General features: G+C 35.3%; 1 protein-coding gene across 5 annotated transcripts in view; it reads left to right on the forward strand.

The window, feature by feature from the left end:
• Positions 1-22,419, forward strand: part of fuss (SKI family transcriptional corepressor fussel) — a 76,176-nt gene that overhangs the window by 41,081 nt on the left and 12,676 nt on the right. For all 5 annotated transcript variants that reach the window (XR_015532540.1, XM_087340288.1, XM_087340287.1 and 2 more), the window contains one exon: positions 21,884-21,935. Coding sequence is in view for 4 of the 5 variants with exons in the window: in XM_087340288.1 (XP_087196414.1) it covers positions 21,884-21,935 (52 nt within the window). In the remaining variant the exon portion in view is untranslated. The remainder of the gene's footprint in view (positions 1-21,883; positions 21,936-22,419) is intronic.

Genomic DNA, 22,419 nt, shown 5'->3' on the forward strand with positions numbered 1-22,419 from the left:
AAGTAAATGCTTTAGTGAATAATAAAATGTTCAAGTAACTTCTCTTTGGACCTGTGTTAATAATTACACTAGAATAAATTGGCAAACATCTCTCAAGTAAATTCAGTGCACGGCCGGTTCTATATCTTTACCCGTAGGCCTGTGATGACGATGTAAATTTATATATTTGTGCTTATTTAACGACTCATTTATTATCTTAGAATATATCATTTAATGATCGAATACTGGGATACTGGGAACGACCTGTTCTTCAAGTGCCTGAGCACTGCGGGTCCCAACTTTTCGTTGGCTTGATCTATAGACATTCGGTAGGACTCCTTGGACGAGGGATCGGCCCGTCGCAAGGTCTCTTCCTGTACACAGGACAGCACAACACAGAAAAAACGCGTACAAACAACCTAGCGGCACAGGGCCAACGCCTCAGACCGCGTGGCCACTGCGGACCCCGCTTTAATGATGGGACATTTAATTAATGATAGATTGGAAAGGTTGTGAAAAGAAGTGGTCGCGACCTACTTAAAATACCATGTATGCATTTACTTTAAGAGGTAGGAAAGCCACGGCAACCGGATAACAAATTTCTGGACCGAGATTTGAACCCCGATACCTGCATCGTAACATGGTGTTAAACAAAGTATAAAGCATCATTGTTTATGACGTGTCGTGAGAGGTGACGTCGCCTCCAAGTTTTGTATCTCCTTGCGCGGGGCGACGGAGCTGAAGGTGCGGGGAAGGGGGATAAAAATGGGAAGGTCAAGCTGACATTTCGCTTAATAAAGAATAACGCTAACCCCCGGCCCCTATGGAAAAATATCGTCCACGTAGTAAATGTTGGCTAATGTTAATTTTATACGCCCGCACAGAAATTAATCCGTCTTTATTTCCCTCAACATCTGAACCACGATATTTGCAAGGGATAGCATATGCATTTCGTATATGTAGTTACCAGTTTCGTTGGAATTACCCAACAGCTTTCGAATTCGGAGACTTTTCAGGAAGGAAAAAGGCTTTTCTGTTTATTATATTATTATATCTAACTTGGGACCTCTCTTATTAAATTCCTGTATCAACTATCTTTATGCTAAGACGAATTATTACAAAATTCTATTATTTACTGATTATTTAAAAATATATATAGAGGTATCAATTCTACTGAAGATTGTAAAGTTATGCAACCTTATATTGATACAAAGCGACAGTATATGGTGAAAACTATACGGAACTAAACATTCAAATAACCAAAATCACTTCTTTCACAATCAACAGTACCCATTTAATTACTACGATGCCTCAGTTTGGTCGAAACTAGTGTATGCTTTATTCGTAAGGAAAAATCTCACATTGACTGATACTAGTAACTCAGAAAGTATACAAAGAACATTTAATAATGTGTGTCATTATTGGTTTTCAGTTTGGCATTTCAAATAATTATGATTTAATTCTGAATTGTTTAAATTTTATAACTCCATACGACATCTTGAAGTGTTTTAAAAAGCAAAATGAAGTGTCATTACAGCATGGACGGTGTTGGTATTCGTGTGCCAACAAGGCAAATACAAAAATTTGGGTAAACTTAGTCCTTCAGCTGAGTGTGCCATTGCTAAAAATTATATAGCTTATGCAGATTTTTTTGTCATTTTCATTAAAATCGTTGTATTCTTTGATGATACGTTCTCTGCGTTGGAAAATGTTTTCCGCGACTGTTTTAGATTTAGTTTAATTTTGATTAAATATGTTCTTTCGTAATGTAAAGACGAGCCAAGTTAGCTCAGTTAAATTTGACGGACTGGACGATCGGAGTTCGATGCCTGGCAGGAAAATGGATTTTTCTTCTAGCCTCTGCATCCAGACCGGTTCTGGGGCCCACCCAGCTTCCTATCAAACGGATAGCGGAGGTTCTTTCTTCATGGTAAAGCGCGGCTGGGGTAGGACTTTCGTCACTCACCCCATCTAGTGCCGAGTTCAAGAAAGAGTAAGAACCGGACAAATTATGTTAGCAAAACGTTTTAGCAGAAGCTTGACAAAGCCCTACTACAATGACCTTTTTTTTTGGATTGTTATGCCAATTTCAGTACATGATGTTCTTAATATTCTTTACACTAAAATCCATAAGCAATTCCGTAACTTTGGATCAATATCTGAAAAATGTCCTACCGTTTCCTCCTTTCCAAAAAGGGAGACAAATTTACATTTATGGATTCAAAATACGATTATGTAATTACTAGTTTCCGATCTACCTCAGAAGGGACAACAGTGCAGTAATCTATTCGTAAATTTTGAAGTGAGCTTTGATCTTGTAATCTGTGATGAATGTCTGTAGTTAACTGATATCCCTATCCTCTAGCGTGTATCAAGACGGAGTGCCAATCGAAATGATCCTTGATCATTTTTGGGTATTACGTTTATAGTATTTTACGCATCTAATATTTTAATTTAAATACATTTTGCTTATTGCCTTAGCAGCAAATGAACATACTAATTCAACGGCAGTACATTTTTTTTATTTAAATAATATCGATGAGTTTTATATTTCCGAATAATATAATTAGGTTGCTGGAAACTAACTACGGTTCATTAATAGGATAATTTACTTCTGAATTACAAAGTGCTGATACTGAAACCACTGTTGGTTCTTCAGAAGTTAACTTAAATCTAAAGGATTCGTTTTCCTTTATTTATGAGATATCTGTTAAAGTTTTTTCGTTGCTCCTCGTCAGTTCCTACTCTTATTTTCTAGTAAATCTCTTATTTTGAGTGGTGAAAAACTTGCGTAAAATTAAGTAACTGAATTTGTTTTCATGTTATGTTAGCCTGTAAAAGTAATTGTTCTGAAGTAAAACTGAAGACTGTAGGGTGACCAGGGCAGCGTAGGGGATTGGTCGATGTGACCTTCTGTGGACTGACCCCTCCGGGGTGCCCTCAACAGTCTGGTGTCCTGTAAAGAGGTCTTCGGTAAATTTGCTCCAGCTATATTTGCGTTGTGGTGGGAAGACTTCAAATCTAAAATAAAATAAAATAATCATGTCTGTTTTTGACAGAGTTACCTTAAGACCACAGTAAAGCTAAATTCAACGTTGTCTATCAAAAATTTTCCTGTCTCAGACAATGGACAACGTGTTACATACTTTATAGGGTCTCTTACTTACATTCGACATTTATGACCTAAAATACTAGGTTTGTAAATTTTAGAGAACTGCATTTTAAAAATATGTAAATAAAACTGATTCACCCTTTAAAGGCCCTTTGAGCCTAACCAATTATTACATCTGCTATAAGGTTCAGTAAAGCTCCACTTTGTGTTCCTGGGTTTATTATGATTTTCATTTAACAACGTTAGCCAGTTGAACTCTAACGGAAAACGTGTTTTATTTGAGGTACGGATTGAATTCTTAGGTAATGTTAAGACGAGCTTCGGCTTCAGTCCTAGTTTCTCCGCCTCAGACTAGTAAAGTCTCGCACTTCTGATTATTGGTGAACAACTGTCATTTATGGGGTTGAAAAAGCTAATTTAGCAACGTAATACCTTTGTAAGCCTTTCAAAAGCAAACTCATGTTGATGTTAGAATATTTGCTTTCGAAATGAGATAATAGTCGAGCGTTGGGCTCAGAACGAATTTCTTATGCACGATCGCGGCGCGTAAATACGACAGATGTTACATCTAAGAAAGAAAATCGCGTATATAATAAAACGCGCAAACCAGAGACTCATAAATCGGGGTATATCTGTAAATATTGCTGAGATATTTCTTTAGAATTTAAAATACCTTAAAATTTGCGTAACAGGGACAGAATTCAGAGCTTTACATCTTGGTAACCTGATAGCGTACTCACACGTTGTGTCTTCATTTGTTTACGGTCATTGCTGTAATCTTTCAAACAGCCGCCAGAATAACAAGAAGTTGCTTAAACAAACAGAACTCTAGTTTTAAACTAAATTATTCCAACCGTTATAACGGAGCATATTAACGACGCAACGGAAAATTAAACCTTTTTGCCGAGTTTCTCCTCTTCCGCAGTTAAGTCAACACAATCATTCTGGTTCATTGTTGCAACAATAATAGCGTTGTCTATCTTTGCTAATGGGTTTTAATTCATGAACATGGGAGCAGCATATTCTCTGTGTATTTAAAAGGAGAGGTCCTGGAGCGTGTAGGGGTAGGTGGAGGGGGGTTTGTTTAACCTCCGACCGACCCCCTCTTCACATCATCCGAGCCTTTGTATGGCCCACTAGCTTTTACCTAATGAAATTATCAACAGTCTTTGTATAAGGGTTACTGGATTATAAGCAAAAGAATTAAAGATGTAGATATCTCCCTATAATGAAATTTTGTGCGGACTATTAATTCGAGGTTCATCTTTGTCTAATTTGGTTTAATTTTGCATCAGACTTCATGAGGAAGTACGAGTCCCATTGGGGGCTGGGGGAAAGGTTAAATAGCGCACATACAATGCGCCTAGTGACTAATCCGAAGCAGGCTTCCTTGTATCCGAAAACGATTTTACACAAATCATTTCCTCAGGCGAAACAACATGAGAGATAGGGGTCTTTTATCATGAGGCGATCATTTCATTTGTACTGCTTAACATTGCGCTATTGACGATCGGACAAACACCTAATTGCCTTCCTTGTAGGGTGTTTATACATATAAACACTTAGTTTTAAGTTTATGTCGATGGTGGTCTTCTAGACTTTAACAATATGTGGGTAGAGACCAACATTTCGGAGGAACATACTGCCTCCATCTTTAGATAATTTCTGCGTTACAATCCAGAATACCAAAATCGACATCTAAATCCCATATACAAAATTATCTTTCTTTTTTTGTACCGATCAATGACTGATGACTGGAAGTGACGTGCTTTAAGTTTCTACGATCCTACAACTGGACAGGAATATCAATTTGATTTCACAATCTTGTGTGTTGATCAGGGACTTTTTGATTCATTTTGTCATGTGACTACATTTCACAGTTAGACCGGCCGTAGGAGTCCGTCAAGTTCCTTATCCAATGCTTACAGAGGGCTCTTACCCCGGATAAGGCGACTAGACAGTCAGACGGAGTAATCTTAGTCTAGTGTATTTGCCTTCAAGACCCATATACCTCCGTACTGTGATGGTTAGGTACTTAGGAAAATTTTATCATTACGTTATACCTTAAATAACAACACTACGATATAGTCATTTTATAATTAGAATTATGAAGATAGTTAAGATTTTTTTGTGTCAATATGTCCTTATGTTTCATTAAACTTGTGGAATGTATTGGGAATTATAAGTAATAATATTTCAGGATTTTTCTTTCGTAGACGACATGATATAAGGAATATGTGTGGAAACTTTCAAAAAACATTTTTGTTATTTAGGTTTGCCAATGTACGTACAATGCTTTCAATATTGAGGTTGCATTGCTGATTTTTAAATGTAAAACAAAGTCAACTGTGTCGGATCCTAAATTGTCTGATGCAAGGGAAAGCCAAGAGTCAGCTATTCTCTTTTCATTCGTCTAGAGTATTTGTAGGTATGGAAGCTTATTATTAAGATATTGTGTGATATTTTCCTTGATGTTCAGAAAGAACACGGTCAGAAAATTCTTTGTGTATCATTACAACTTTTACTAAATTTTCTAAAATTGCTTAGATTTCTCCTACGTAAACATTCTTAATCCTGCTGATACCATAATAATAATCATTACGTGATTAAAATGAAAATAAATACTTATAAATATGTAAGACTTGAGGTTCTCACAGCGGTGAGTATGAAGATTTCCGTCTTCTGGGTTGTTGCGCTGTGTAGTCCAGACTACACAGCGCAACAACCCAGAAGACGGAAATCTTCATACTTATAAATACATTATTTTAATCAAATGTAGTAGACCTATAAGCGAACATTCGATACGACAGTGCGAAATAGGCTTATCCCATGTTCTACATGTATAAAGCAACATTCGAAACATATGACCGAAGAGTTGTGGGTAGTGTATACTTGGGGAATTTATTTTCTTCATCAATAAAACGTCTATCACAATTAACATAAAACCATAGTCTATTAATAATAAAAATTAACCTGCAGTGTGACATATCCTAGATTTCCATCTCGCACTGAATTGCTTTTCTGCCCTAAAATATGATTAAAATCTATACAGTGTTTCAAATTTAGTCTGAAAATAATATTTTCAACCACTGCTCTATATTTTTATCTGGAAACAGATTAAATTATCTAATTAACTTAAAATGCATAAGACTCTATTAAGTATATAGCTTACACAATAACCAAATTATAATTCAGTAACGTACAAATAGAATTAAATAACGTCTATTAACATTTTGTTGAAGGTACAATAACAAATTACACAGCAGGCTATAATTTCAATACTTCATATTGATCGCGTTATGTCTGACGCCTCCTATTATCTTATGATACCATCTTTTTGGTCATAACGAAAGACGATACAATAGTTTCCAATACTTATATAATATCTTCAGACACATAAAAAAATAACAAATGGCAGACAACTCTCTCTCACAATTTTGTTTCATTATTGGAGGTGTTATTTGACAAGCTTACATTTGTTTCTCCAAGTGGAGCTCTACAATAATCGTATAGCTACGAATATTAGTCCCAAGCATTATATAGATGCGCATCAAGCTTTGTATTATTATTATCGCAACAGTTTCTTACTTTCTTGTAGCCTTTCATTACTTGAAAGCAGTAATATCTCTTCACTGCCATTAATATCACATCATGACTATTCGAAACACCTACACGTCTCTTCAGCCTGACTACTCAGCATGACCCGTCTATTTCAATCTCGTCAGGGCTCTGTAACTCGATTTCTTATTAACGTTTTAAACGGATCATAATATAAACCTTACTAATTTACATATGCATGCACAAGCCTATATTCCTAACATGTCTCCTTCAATCTTGTGACAAAAGTAAGTTTGAGCTTAATTAATACAGTGGAACATCGATATAACGCGGGTTTCGGGGGACAGCTTCAGTATCCGCGTTATATGTGAAATATGTAAAACATATGTAATCGGATTGGGGGACATGATCACAGCCGCGGTAAAACGAGGCGCGGTATATCGATGATCCGCTGTACAAGACTATGTATGTGTGTGCGCGCACGTTTGAACGTGAAAGTCTGAGAGAGAGTGAGAGAGAGAGAGAGAGAGAGAGAGAGCTTTGAATGTAAAAAGCACATTCTGGTTACATGAGCTTGTTTTTTATAACTTTTAACACCCTGCTAATTGGCTGGAAATTAATGATTTTCAGACATAACAATAGTCTATTTTCATACTTTCAAAAACTTAAGTCTTTGAAAATAATTAACTCATCAGTTCCGATATAAAAATAATATAAATATACTCCAGAACTTTAAAATGTCCTTTAATAATAAAATATATATGCAATCGATGTCATTAAGTTACTTTGAATGTTTTATTTGTGTTACGTTGTGTGAACTCTACTGCTTGTAGTTCTAAATGGATTAAAATTAAACTGAAACGTCAGGCATTGAAAATAAGGAACTGATAGACAGATAAGATTTTATTTTTGTTTTTAACATCACAAGCTATATGTGGGATATTCGTCTATCAAGACAGTTTTCAAATGAGCAGTATAGCATTACGCTAAGATACTTTGAAATATTTGTTCCGTAGATAGACAAAGAACAACCCAAATTACACTTTTCAGATTTATGAGCACTTCAGTGCGTCAAATAAAATTGGAGGAAAGTAAAAATAAATGGACAAGTAGTTCTTGGAAGAACTTACGATGTCTACATTTTACTTGATGTTTCGATCTATTACATATGGCAAAGCTAACAGAAACTTCCTCACAGAAGGAAATGACAATTCTTCTTGTCATTGGTACTACGCTTTTAAAACAAATTTTTATTTACAACACATTCTGTTAAGACCTTCCGTTTATGTATTGAGTTTACAAAATAACTAGGTAGACCATTGTGTTACACTTCAGTGCAAAATACCTCGCGAACTCCTGCCTGTAATGTGTCATTAATTAAACTCGAGGCATATTTATGATTGCATGCGATGTATCACTATAATCGTATTAACCCTACAATGTCCAACCAAACATTCATAATATAATATTAATTACTAAATATTATGTAATATTAATTAACTAATTTACTTTGTTAAAAATATCAGCTAATCGTATGGACTTTCTACATTCAAATATCTAATACTGCATATGACTATGTTTCATCTGCTATTTTATTCAGAGATAAAATATACCTGTAGTACAGAGCAGACTGAGACCAATTCAGGGACATACAAAGTTGGAGCCTAATACGTATTATTAATGTACAGTCTGAGAAACAAATTAAACCGGAAGTCTGAGGCTGTGCAGATCAGTGACATGAGGTAGCTTCTGAGCCGTCTTTGTTGAAGTCGCTTTATTTTCACACTACAAAATCACTTTCTGGTTCAGAAACGTGTTAGCTAGTCCAATGCTCCTTTCAACTGTTTATTTTACATAAGCCAAAGTTCTGTCACGTACACAAGCTAACTGGCAGGATTTCATTAAACTTTGTTTGAATCTGACGTCACTAGATGGCTCCCTATTTATTTGCTTCTGTGATCAAATGAAATGACATTATCGATGTTCGTATTCTGGGTAGAAACATCGTGTGGACGTGTAGGTAGGCACTAACGTTTCGGAAGAACATAATATCTCCATATTCAGGACTGAAAATTATATCTATATACAAATATATACGCAGTTATTGTCAAGGAAACCAGCGTCGCCTTGAGAACCTCAAATCTCATGCGGTCTAACAGATTGGCGGTTACCCGAATTTTGGTGTGAGGAAGACAGACAACTTGTAACTTGGCCTCTGAAATTTATTTGGCGAGAAGTTACAAAAACATCTTACTAGTAAAAGTTACCAAATGAATCACAATGAAAATGAGTTCAGTTCTTGTTTCGACATGTCAACCAGACCAGATGTCTACGTCAGTTCGTGTAGGGACTGGAAAAAAATGGCCTTTGTGAATACTTCAAAAAATTAGAATCGAATGTATTTTTTAAAGTACTGGCCAATTTCTTGCGGTCTAAAATCCTAAATTGATTTCTAACCTGCTGTTTCATATTCATATAATCAAAATTATTTAAATATGGGTCTTTCTATTGTGAATACATTACAAAAGAGAATTGGTGCATGAAAAGCGAACGATCTGCGGTGAGTAATGCATCATAGAATGCGCCATCAATACTCCTTTATAACAACATCTGAAACGAGGATTCAGTTCAGCAAACAACAGCTCCAATTTCGAACATCCTCTCACAGTAACAAGGCTTAATCAATGATTAACCAGTCTCTATTAGGAAAATCCATTCAGATTGATTAAAGTTTTTATTTTTAAAATTATTTCACGATAATACACTTCAGTAGTTATGAACATTTATTTTAATAATTTCCTTATAATAATTAAACGTCAATATTTATAGACTTTGTTTAGTTCCTTTTGTTTATTACACACGTAATTATATCTATGATATGACAACATTTCTCCAATAGCAAAACAAATGACATTAGCATATATGATACATTCCCATTATTACACAGGATTACTGTAAACAGGGATAGCGTTCCCTTGCTTAATGGTGATGGCCAAACACTTAATTTGATTAGACTACGTAATTCATTATATGCCATCAAAACTTGCTGCCATGTTGATGACATCAATATATGTACGTTAAGTCATAATTCTCATCCAAAGCAATTGCAAGGTAATTTTCTGTTATGTCTTTGTAGGACATATATAAATAAATGCATGGTATATGCATAGCAAGAGTTTTGTAAAAAAATTATGTTTTATTGTTACGTATGAAAGCAGACCATAAATGCAATTCCGATAAGATTTAACGTTCTATATAAATAGAGAGTTATTCTCTACATAATTTACTGTAGACTTTTCGTTCTTTAATTTAATTGAATTACATATACCATTACAAAGAACGATAGAAACTTGTTTCTTACTAATAAATCACAAAAATGTCTTACTTTTTAAATTCCTTTAAACGAGGTTACCAACAATATTTGATATTTCAAAGATAGTACCAAGCTACAGTAGACTGAAATGTCACTTGGGATATACATAATTTTTTCCGACAAAACTAGAGACACACAATTGAACCCTATAACATTCAAAACTGCTTGAGAAATGAACCATATGTTCGCAATACACAAATGTTGTATAATTTACTAACTTTCATAATAAAACATTTTCCTGAACTGAAGTTTCTCAATTCGATTCCACTTGAGTCAGACTACTAGTAAGTCATTCCACTAACAAATATTTGTAATTTATGAATATCAACTATACACGTTTAATGTTTCAATACTCTTATGTTATTTTTATATTCTTAAAGTTAAAGTATGTATCATTACATTAGTTTTCAAAGGACGAAAGAGTGGAGCGAGACGATCAGAACACGTTTATTTAGTAACTCAGGTTCTTGTACAATTTACAGACATATGTAAAAACTAGAAAAATTCACCCACACTTAGAAGGACTCACATTATCGAGCATATGTAAAAAAAAAAGGAACAGCTCGATACGTGTAGGACTACATTACATATCATTATATCATATTCAGTCTTCAATTTCCCCTTTGTTTGTTTTTTCCGGTTCTTAACGTTTATAACTTAAATCCGGATTGATATTTGACATTTTAATGAATCAGTGATGGTACTAGAATTTTAGAAGATACGTGGAAAGAACAGAGACATATTTTGTTCCTGTTGTAGCCATCAAATGACACGTTTATTGCATTGCATGAGATTTGAGGTGTTGACAGTGGTGAAGGATTAATGTGTTGTTTTTCTGGGTTTTGGCACCGTGCGGACTCGTCGGTAAATGCCAATATTTCGGAGAATCCAAGGCCCCGAAGATGGAAACGTTGGCATGTACCGACGTGTCTGTACGGCTCTAAAACCCAAAAGAACATAATCAGATAACAATGTAGTTGTTGCAGAAGTTTCAATGTACGTAGGCTTACCGAAATATGTAACTATTGGTAGTTTTCAAGGAGGTCTTAGTTCATACATGAGCAGTGGGCCTGCTATTGAGGGCTGTTGGCTTTCATTCTGATAATGGAATTACCTTAAGTGAAAATATTTAATCTATTTTCCCAATTTGTTGCACGTATTTCGAATGGAATCATAATTTTAGACAGGCTAAAATGTATACATGTTGTTGTTATCTAAGCTTATATTTCTAGAAGATGAAATATCTAGAAGACAAAATTATATTAATCGCCATTGTATGGATCAAATTCTGAAGGAGTTGACAAAATCAGGGAATAAAATACCATGTTCTGAAATCCGCAAACTTGTTAATTCTGTTTTAAATGAGAAAGATTTGCTACAGCAGCGGAGGGAATCTGAAACTGTACGACTTCATAAAAGGGCAATAAAACCAATAATTTTCGAATAACAACAGTCTTACCTAAATAAAATCTACAACAAAGAACAAAAGAATGCGTATATATGTAATGCATTTCTTAATGATAATTGTCTGAAGGAAATAGATTCTTTGCTATGGTAATTAATATTTCGTTCCTTAAAGCACGATGAATTTATTGACCAGCTGAGCGACTATTAGATACTTTAAGGAGTGAGTTGACATGAGTGTTAACCAGGCTAAACAAGAGAGTAAGGCTAACATACAGTATTGTAATTGTTGTTAATCCTCCGACTCATTTGTTTTATGCTGCCAATATGTGATTTGCTGATGAAATTGAATGGATAGAGGGATGTAGAAACAAGTTTCTGTTTATTTGTAGCTATTATTAACACAAATAGTATTAATACGATTAGTTAATATAAGACACACTTTATAGGTGACTACTCATGACTGGAAAATGCCTAGTGCAGTATTTCATTCGTGTGATGGTATGGGCCTATCAATCCAAAAATATTGTTGTATAGGCAAAAGACTTTACTGTCTGTAACAAGTTACTGGCGTTCATGCATATCAAGGATGAACGTAGTCGTAAATATCATATTGGATATTGACAACTTTATGCAGGAAAAACTTGTATGGATAATCGTGTTTATAATTTTCAGTTCCAAGCCAACGTCACGGTCGAGTGGTTAGAACTCTATTATCGTTGTTTCGGAATCGATACATCTCAGGTTGGAATTTCGACTCGGAATCTGGCTATCCTCACTACTTGTTTTTCGTGGTTTTCCCTAGTCCCTCCAGATAATGCATTAGACTTCAGAGTTATGGGAAAAAATGTAAGTTATGCTAGCAGATAAGATATGAAGCAGTATTTCCTTTGGAGGCCTACAACAATATATGAATATTATAACAGTAAAAGAACGTGATTTAGGTAATTAGTGTACAATTTTAAATTGTAGCATTAAATCCACGACATTTTTATTTGTTTTCGATATGTTTAGTCAGATTGAGGTCTACGGAGATGTTAATTTCAATTACAGTGTGTCCGTAAAATAATGGTGGGGTAACAAACAGTCATAGTTTTGGAACAAAGCAGATAGAGACATTAAATAAACGTTAAAATAAAGAGAAACTCTCCAAGAATCTTATCTGTTCAGTAGATTTCGATATGCGCTCCTTTAGTTGCCCTGCAGACATCAAGACGATATTCAAGCTCTTGCCATACACGACCGAGAACATTTGGTGTGATAGATGAAAGAGCTTTAGCGATCCTTTCTTTCAAATGGTCCAAATTTATTATTTGGACAGAGAACACTTATTGCTTCACATAACTCCACAAATAAAAATCCAAAGGGGTAAGATCTGGAAAGCGTATAGGCCAGGCTATCCACCCTCCTCGTCCGACCCATCGCTTAGGAAATGTTTGGTTTAGGTAATCCCGCACGAATGTGGCAAAATGTGGAGGAGCTCCATCTAACTGGAGAATGAAATTATCCGGTATTTGGGGCACTGCATACCCTTCTAACATATCCAGGAAGTTCTTTCCCGTCACAGTTTGTTCAGCAAAAAAAAAGGGGCCAATGACTCTGTCTCGTCCAATTGCGCACTACACATTAACTTTCGGGCTATCACGTTGATGTTCCATAATGACATATGGAGGTTCATTACTCCATATTCTAACATTATGCCGATGGATTCGTCCCGAAACATGAAACGTAGCCTCATCACTGAAAATTAACTTGTCTAAAAATTCTCGGTCGTTTATGGCAAAAGCTTGAATATCGTCTTGATGTCTGCAGGGCACCTAAGGAGCGCATATCGCAGTCTACTGAACAGGTAAGATTCTTGGAGAGTTACTCTTTATTTTGACGTTTATTTCATGTCTCTATCTGCTTTGTTCCAAAACTATGACTGTTTGTTACCCCACCATTATTTTACGGACACACGGTATATGCATACATTATAACTAACCAACTAGATGGCTTACCGAACTCAAAGGTTCATCACCGAATTAACCAAAGCTCTCCACCGGTCCCCGTCCTAGTCCAACAAAATCCAGTCGCCTTCAACTCCTATCTCCCACACACCCTGTCTAATATTATCCTTCCATCTACGTCTAGGTCTCCCAACTAATACCTGGTGCACAACTCTTGCTCCTTCCATGCACGCTACATGCCCCACCCATCAAATTCTTTTAGATTTAATAACCCCGATAACATTGGAGGAGGACTGTAAATTGTTAAGCTCATCATTATGCAGTTTTCTCCATACACCATCCTCTACTCTCCTAGGTCCATAATATCCTCCTCAACACCCTATTTTTAAATACCTGCAATCTATGTTCCTCCGTCAGAGTGAGAGACCATGTTTCACACCCATACAAAGCAATAGGCAAAATTATTGTTTTGTGTATTTTAATCTTCAGGTTCTTAGAAATCAGACGGTATATTACTTTAAACTGGGAATAAGAATGATATTCAAAAGGCGTAGGGACAGATAAAGAGAAACAGCGATAAAGCTATAGTCTGTGATTATAAAAACAAAGAGAGAAGACACTAAGTTCAAATATATTAAACGTGTGGCACTCGTACAGGTTCACTGGACGCCACATTTAGAGTCACGGTGTATCCTCAGTTTACATATGATCTTCAAAGATTCGACAGTACCCATACGTAATATGGGATTTTGTTACATAAAAGCAAGAAAGGAGGTGTGATGCAAGTAAGAAAAAAAATAGTCATATAGACCTATTTGCAAGAGCATATCTCGCTCTAAACCATCCTGAGAGTCTTTGTTTTAACTAAATGAACATTCATGAACCCCCTTAGGACACGAGATCATTGACTGATAATTATTACTTGTTTATTCTGCATGGTGACTTCGATGCTACTTTCTGATTCATTGGTACGTCAGAGAGCTTATACATGTACGTAGAGAGAATATTTCAAAGTCCGCTGTTGCAGTTTATTTTTAAACTTGTTTTAACTTCCGATTGAACATTTGAAATAAATCGAATGGCTCTTCTCTCCCTCACTCTGCAATCGATTCCGTTCCAGTCGAGAAGATACTTTTATAGGCAATGCCGGTAACGAAACAAAAAACAATCACTGTGCGAATCAACTCCAATATTGGTGACGTGAAGAGAGTCTGAAAGAGTTCGCTTTGGAGAAGCGATAGAACCCCAGGGATCTACAACAGGCATACACTCGAAACACCATTTCACTCGCCTTTATTCCTTTTCTTTCCCAGAAAACAACTATGTTGTGGGATAGCTTTAAGTGAACGACTCTTTATAAGCACAGCAGTATGCTTCTTGTTCGTCTGTAATTCTCTTTGTTTCTGTAAGACATCACGTCCCCAAGTAAAGAGTTCATTTCCAGTAACTTTTATGACAGTACTAGGTGATGGAAAATTACAACGGTAGCAGATAATTCCCTTTTCCTTCTCCAAAACGTTTGTATCTACCTAAGAATCTGCACTACGTCACAACCTATAAGAATAGCAATAACAAGAAATATTACGCTTGCTGACTAATCACTGGTGAGGAAGCTAAGGTTATTTAACAGCCCAATGTTCGAAGCCCTTTGCCACAGAGAACACAGAAAATAATAGAGGAGATAGCACCCTATAATAGGTTATTAGCGAGGACAGTGTCTAACGACAGAAAAACTCTAGCCCTTCAGACCGGGGATTGCGCTATGGAACGGATATATATTTACATGAACATAAAATATTAATTTATTTAAGTTATAACAATTATAATTAAATTGTAATCGGAACAGGCCTAGAGAGTAATAAATGTTTTATGACGATTATGATATCAGTGGATTGAAGTGTGATATGTATACAATTGTCGCAGCTGATAAAAAGAAAATGTTACTCAAAACGCAAAAACTACTTTAATCTCCGCATGTGATATAGCCTGATGGTTATACCAGGATGACTCGACCGACAGCTTCTTGTGTGACAACGAACTGCTCCACTTGAATGTGAGGGTGGCATGGCCCTAGGAGAACTCACATCTTGTAAACTCTTGTATTAATGATTCTTTTACTACCCGGCAAAATTTTGGAACAACGATACATTAAGAAACAAAATTATTTACTTTTCATTGTCTGTATTATATTAAATGCCTCTATAACACTAACTACCCCTGATTGTCCACTAATGTACCTAGGCCTCATTTTCTTTCACCACGTCAATTAGCATAAGCAGTATTAAAACTATTGTGACGATGATGCATTATTAAAATAGCAAATTATTTGATATTCTCCATCGCACTAATTTAATTAAAACACGACTGGAATCTGCCTCCCTTTTTCAGGTGAAACCTATTCTGTTGGGTTCAAGCTTTATCGATTGGGCCCAGTAGAGTAATTAAATAATCCATGCTCAGGTTTAAATGACTGGCTGATTAGTGATCATTCTCGTAAGATCCGTAACAGTCAACTGTGGTGTTAGTACCTGGGGGTTGGAATGTTGCTAGTACCAAAACCCGCCATTGGTCACGATTGATAAAACGCATTATATAGCCCAACTAAAAGTTTTCTGTCTTTTTACAAGTTTTCACGGCGGCTGGTATAAGGACACCTCTTCTGCGATGTCGCGCCATGTAGAGGTGTACCGGAATTTCAAAGGTGCCTTTTGCTTTTATTATCAGGGTGATAATTAATTAGGTATGATCCCTGATGATGGAGGCAGCAAGCACCCCCCGAAATTTCGGCAATTTTTATAACACTATACGGCGAAATATATTCGTTAATTCTCATGTTCCTAAAGCCCGAAAGCGGATTGATATCAAAAAAAAAAAGAACTTATACCCCGTTCCTTTAAGACCCATTTTAATATCATCCCACCTTAAATGCACGTGTCTCCGAAGTAATCTATTCAAGATTTAAAATTAATTTGCTTATGTATTTGCGTTTCCTTTACGAGTGCTAAAAGTTCCAATCAAACATCGGCAAAAGACTATTCTACAGAAATAATTTTATGTTGTTAGACTACACTAGACAGGCGGCATCCGTTCAACAATCTTCAGATATATTTTCTTCTGTCTGCTTCTTTCCAAAAGCTCCCCTGACAATTGATGTCACGCTTTGATGAGCTTATTGTGAACAATCTGTAACAATAATAAAGAAAATAAAAATGGCTCAAGTGTGTGATTTGAGACAATTATCAGGATAAGCACGCAACGGTTGCGACACACTGCTATCATTTGTTTACCGGTACTCGGCACGCACCACGCCTGTTTTTTGTTTCCGCTTTCAGATTTGTAGCCTTCAAACATACGAACACCGGTGGAACAATATTATTATCTGCTATGTACTTCTCTTGTAATGTACAGGTACTGGCATGTCAAATAAAAATTTAACATTACTTCTATTATTAAATATGTTTTTATGAACCGGGTTTCGTAAAATTTTCTTCGACGGGGAAGACATGTTCTCCTCGTCATCGAGTCAAGAACGGCTCTGAGACCCACTCAGTTTCCTACAAAATTATTTTCCTCCTGGAGGCAGAAACGTGGGGCTAACCACACCTCCACCTAATGCAGAAGTTAAGAATACGTGGAGCCATACCACCAGTGACCTGTAAGAGTCGATAACGCAGTATATAAGCACAATGATATATGAGTTGCGCACAACGTACACTGTCATATTTTAAAGCATAGGAAATGATATGGGAGCAACACATAATACTTAATACTGTCTTAGAGGACTTAAATGGTAAATTGTGAAATTTGTGGAAGTGGTCACGGTTTATTTTAAGGTACTCAGGAAAGCTATGACAATTCTTTTAGAATGTCCTATTTTCGGGCTCAGGTTGACATCGGGTTGCTAAAGAAATCGAGAAAATTTACAGATAAATATTTCACCGCCATGGAAACATTCCTACTTACAATTTTAGTTAATCCCCTAAATTCAAAGCCTTCAAGAATAGGGAGATTGACTGGACATGCAGTACGCACGGAGAAGATGAAAATTTCATCAGGCAACATTTTAGTCGGAAAAGTTTAAGGGGAAGAAATCGATTGGGAAACCTCGACTTAGATGAAAGTATAATATTAAAATATATCTTAAAGAAATATATTTATCTTGCTTAGGATGAGGTCCAGTAGCGTGCACTTGTGAACAGGTAACGGACTTTGATTTTCCATACACGGCGGAGAATTTCTTGACCAGCTGAGCGGCTATTACTCGCCGTGAAGGACTCTGTTTTATGTAGTTAGTAGGCTAATGGTGATGGCAGCGGTGGTTCTGCTAATAGCAGTTGTGCAGACAGGTTAATTGTGACATTCAGTTCTGGAAATTGCTGGTACGACGATTTAGCTTTTAAAATAATATCGTTATCATCATCATAACAGCGCAGTACATGAAGAGGATAGAAACCTATGTTAAGAATTCTTGGTCACTTAGGGGCAGAGACGGTCATATAGTCGTTGGATGTGTTATCTTTTCTTAAATTATTCTAAACACTTTAAATGGATGAATATTTAATTAAATGGCGATCTCCATATAAATTATGAAGAACACAGAATAAGAAACACGCTATAAAGGAACCATAATTCAGAATTTTTAATTTCGCTTGTATTTCAAACTTACGATGGAACGTCAGTTATGATAGGACACTTGATTGGTCTTCATCATGAAGTATTGGAGAGATAGTCACACGGTTCACGCGCACTGCTATAAGCGTGTATTGAGACTTTTTCTATCTCAGAGCTTTATAAATACTAGAGAATGCAGTATTTCTTTCCTTAAATAGGATTTATTCCTTTACATCACAATATTTGAGCGTCGTAATCGCCAATAAAAGAAATCGACGAAAATTCCAAGTTAAAATAATCAATAAAATGAGAAAGTTTCAAAACAGAAACCTCCCGAATTAAAGTGGGAAATAAGGACAGTCAGATAAACACACAGGTGAAATAGGTTTTGTAATTTTTTAAACTAAAATATGATTAGATGAAGTGAGATATGTCATAAATATCGCACGAGATGTGTAATTAAGTTGTGTTTTCATTTTAGTTAGTCGCGACTATACTGCAGCAAGCACGATTGCCTAGAAATGAATAAATTATGATGTCGCTTATCACAGCATTACGTCACAGTATATATAATATTTAATAGGGCACGATTCACACGCGAGGGCTTTACCGAGTATTTAACGCGCCGATGTATCGAGCTTACAGTTTTATCGATGTGTTACTATCTAGTAAAACTTCCAGTTTTAGATTAATATCAGCGTCATAATTCAAAATTTCTTTACTGCTGCTTACTTCTGTTAATCTGTAATTAGGCGCGTTATTTTTCATTGTTATATTGGTAGTTCTGCAGTTCTGAACAGAGAGAGCAGCATCAACCACCTACAATTAAAATAACTTCTGTTCATTTATGATGTGCCACCCCTTCGTTAAACAAAATTGGCGAGATTTAATCTGTTCCAGAATACACAAATCTTCCACACGCATTTTTCTTTTTTCAAATTTCGGATTATAAATGTTCCTAGCGAGAAAAGAAAACACCATACCATACGTTCACTATTGAAGCGTTACCATTAGTATTGTTCACATGAGCTTAGCAATAGATTAATAGAAATAAACGAGTGAATTTCAATCTGATGTTAGCACTTTACTTACCACTTTTGTTACTAAAATACATGAACTTACATTTTAAATGTTTTATTTCTCTACTGATCCATTTGTTTATCGGAAACTGATTGTTGATTGAACAATGTAGATTTAGAGGACCTTGATTATGTATTACAAACAGATCAATAAACTTCTTGTATCGTCTACTGTTCTTTAAAGAAAGGTATTCATGAAAGTTAATTAACACATATTACTTGACAACTTTAGTTTCCAATTATGCAAATCATATGTATTACGCCATTTTTGGGTATAGTTAACTAATATTAATTTAGCACAATGATAGTAAAGTCTGTGGTAATTTAATGAACTTATAAGCATGGGGTCGTGGGATCGAATCCTCATCAAACCAATTATTTTGTTTGTTTGTTCGTTCCGTTCCTATCTTCTTATTTGACACTGTACAAACAATTACTGCACCAAAGTTATGTATTTTTCGAAAATCTTATCATACATTGTTGTATGACCCCACAGTAAGCAGCGCTAGTATCGATCCCACCTCATAGGTTCGTTTGTCTGCCATGTTGGTATTACCGATTGTAGGAAATTAAAAAGTACAAGTTTATTCCAATTGATTCTTAAAGAACGTATGGACGAAATTATTTCAACTTATGTATGAGTTTATAAATAAGCGTATTCCTAAAATGTCGTTATACTGCAATAATCTCTATCCAACGACGATGTTATCGCTTGCTTGCCTCTCTGTTTCTGTGATCAAACTCATAGCATTAAGTATCTTAAAAAGAAATAGGTAGAATTTAAAGAATAATAACAATAAAAAGAATATTTTGCGTTTATTCTGATCTTAACTTAATTAAACTTCATTAAATTTACTTGGATTTAATAATATATATTTAAACAATTTTAAAATAGTAGTATAATTCTTATTGATATTGTTAATATATGCTCTCGTATTTAGTTAATTCTTAAGGAAAGAAAATAAGTTTATGTAATCACCGTGGTATTCGCGTGTGTGTTCCTATTTAAGATTCTGAAATAGTTCACCGACTTTCACCGAACTTGTTATAAATGATATTCCACTTGAGATCACTCAAAATAACTTTCTGTTTTAGATGGTCTTTAACTTTTAAAGCTAGAGTTTGTCTAAACAATATTTAATTATTAATTCCGTACCACAAAGAAAACACTTCAACATAAAGTTCAACTGGTTAATGCTGTTTAAGGAAATAACCATAACACATAAATACAAAATGAAGATTTCTTGATTGTTGAAGCTGGTAGAACATATCGTTAAAATTGGGATTTAAAGGGTTATTAGATCTTCGAAAAATATGCAGATTCTTTCAACAAAATGGCATCAGTGCAACAGTTGTGTTTAGCTGACGGTTTAACAGCTTTAACATATGAACCATTGGAGCTAAGCAAGTGCAGTTTGGTATGGAGATAGTGCTAGAAATACCCACAAATTATGAAGGAAATATTATTTGTAAGTCATCAATTATAAATATGACGATATTCGACAAATTTAGCACAGACGGAATCTGCATGCCTATTTCAGTGAGAAGTTATTCCCAAATATGAAAAAATTAACAATAATGTTTCATAGTTAAAATTGAAACAGTAAAAAGAATTTGACCCAGATGGGATTCAATAGTTTCACCGTGTACGAAGTAGCTAACTCACGAGCTGAATTACATTAGTTTACATTGCTGGATTATAAACTCTAAATATTCAAATATAGCATTAAACGTAACTATTGTGTATAATTCGAATCTGTCCAATATGACAAGTGTCAGAAATTCTTGTTGCACTTTTACATCTAAAACATTTTTACTTACTAGCTTGGGACGGTAAAAACTTTTTGCCTTTGTTGCAGGAATACTTATATCTATTTATTTTAAGTCCATTAACACAACCAGCAGTACCAGAAGGAATTTAAGTCAATAAAATTATGTTAGATTCCCACTTTTGTTATGTCGTGTATTCTATTTTCAGGCGGCTATCAAAGTTACTTTTAAACATATATCCTTCATCTTCAGGGTTAGATGACACGTTCCTTCGAACTCTGGTGACTGGCTATACTACTACACTTACATAAGGCAATTCTTTTTACTTCAATTTAAAAAAACGACACAACTGGACATTGATACCTGAAGATGTCAGTGTAGAACCATTGTAAAAAGCATTCTTGCAAAATTGCCACATTCTTGGAATTATTTATAATTAGGTACAAGACATAGAAATAATATTATCTTATTTTAGTGTTACACTTTATTCCATTTAATTGCCTGTCTTTAAAGAAGGAAATATTCAAGTTATATTAAGTGTTAGAAATCGTAAGGATAGCCGCTAACTTTTCTACAGGATATTACAGGAGTTTATAATTAACCACGATGTTTTAACTGCAGAGGTTATATGCTTTATAATAGCCGTCACAAAACTGCATCCTTAAAGGCAAAATCCCTTACCGCGCGAATATGTCACTAGTTTAGAATTTCTAGCTTTGCTACGTAGCGAGATCTGAGGTGTCATCAGTCTCCTAGTCTTTGCTATTCGTAAGATTTTGCTGTGACCTTGGATAATGCTGTTTGATGACGGCTACTATACCACTGGTTAAGCTTGAAGCATACATTATGGAGATAAGGTAAGTATTTTATAAGAGTCGACTGTTGCTTATTCTATGATAATAATAAGGAAAATGAAGAAAAAGCTCAGCCCGGACGACTATTAACTCGACCAGGTTTTGAACAGTTTATATCGTTGCAGGTACACTAGGCTGCTCTGTCGTTTTCAGGATGTTAAATTGGTAGCTAATAGCATTTTGAACTGTTTCAGGAGCGCGCAGGTGAGGGGCGCGCATTAGAGGAGCAGTCTGAAGCCGTAAGAGGTGAGTGAGTAATCAGCCGTTGAGTGTCTATTCGTGCCATACCTACATAAAATTTCAGTTAATAAAATTTAACAAATTCTTAAGCACAGAATATATGGCGAATACCATATTTTTATTGACTTACTTTTATTCGATATTTGAGTTTTTACCGAAACATTTCCCACAATTTACTAACAACAGAAATGAAACTTTACTTCTAACTGTATTTTTAATAAGAAGCCGTAATGAATGGATTACACAGTGTTCTTAATTACTACAAAATGGGCCTAAGTCTCTGTTGAAACAGAATATTTGTATCCTGAAGGAGACAGAAATTATAATATAATTTAAATATTCCGTGCATTTATAGTTTTATAAGTTGTTATAAAATGTATCTAATGATAACAGCACCTGGAAAATAGAATGTTATACCATCTTGCTGCCTTGCTCCATTGTATTCGTCCTGATGATGTGGGCATCAAGCACCTCTGAAACGTCAGTAAAC

The sequence above is a fragment of the Zootermopsis nevadensis genome, unplaced genomic scaffold (assembly GCF_977971745.1).
Source record: "Zootermopsis nevadensis isolate Lab colony 2312 unplaced genomic scaffold, Znev_1.0 Znev_ptg000061l, whole genome shotgun sequence".
Classification (NCBI taxonomy): domain Eukaryota; kingdom Metazoa; phylum Arthropoda; class Insecta; order Blattodea; family Termopsidae; genus Zootermopsis; species Zootermopsis nevadensis.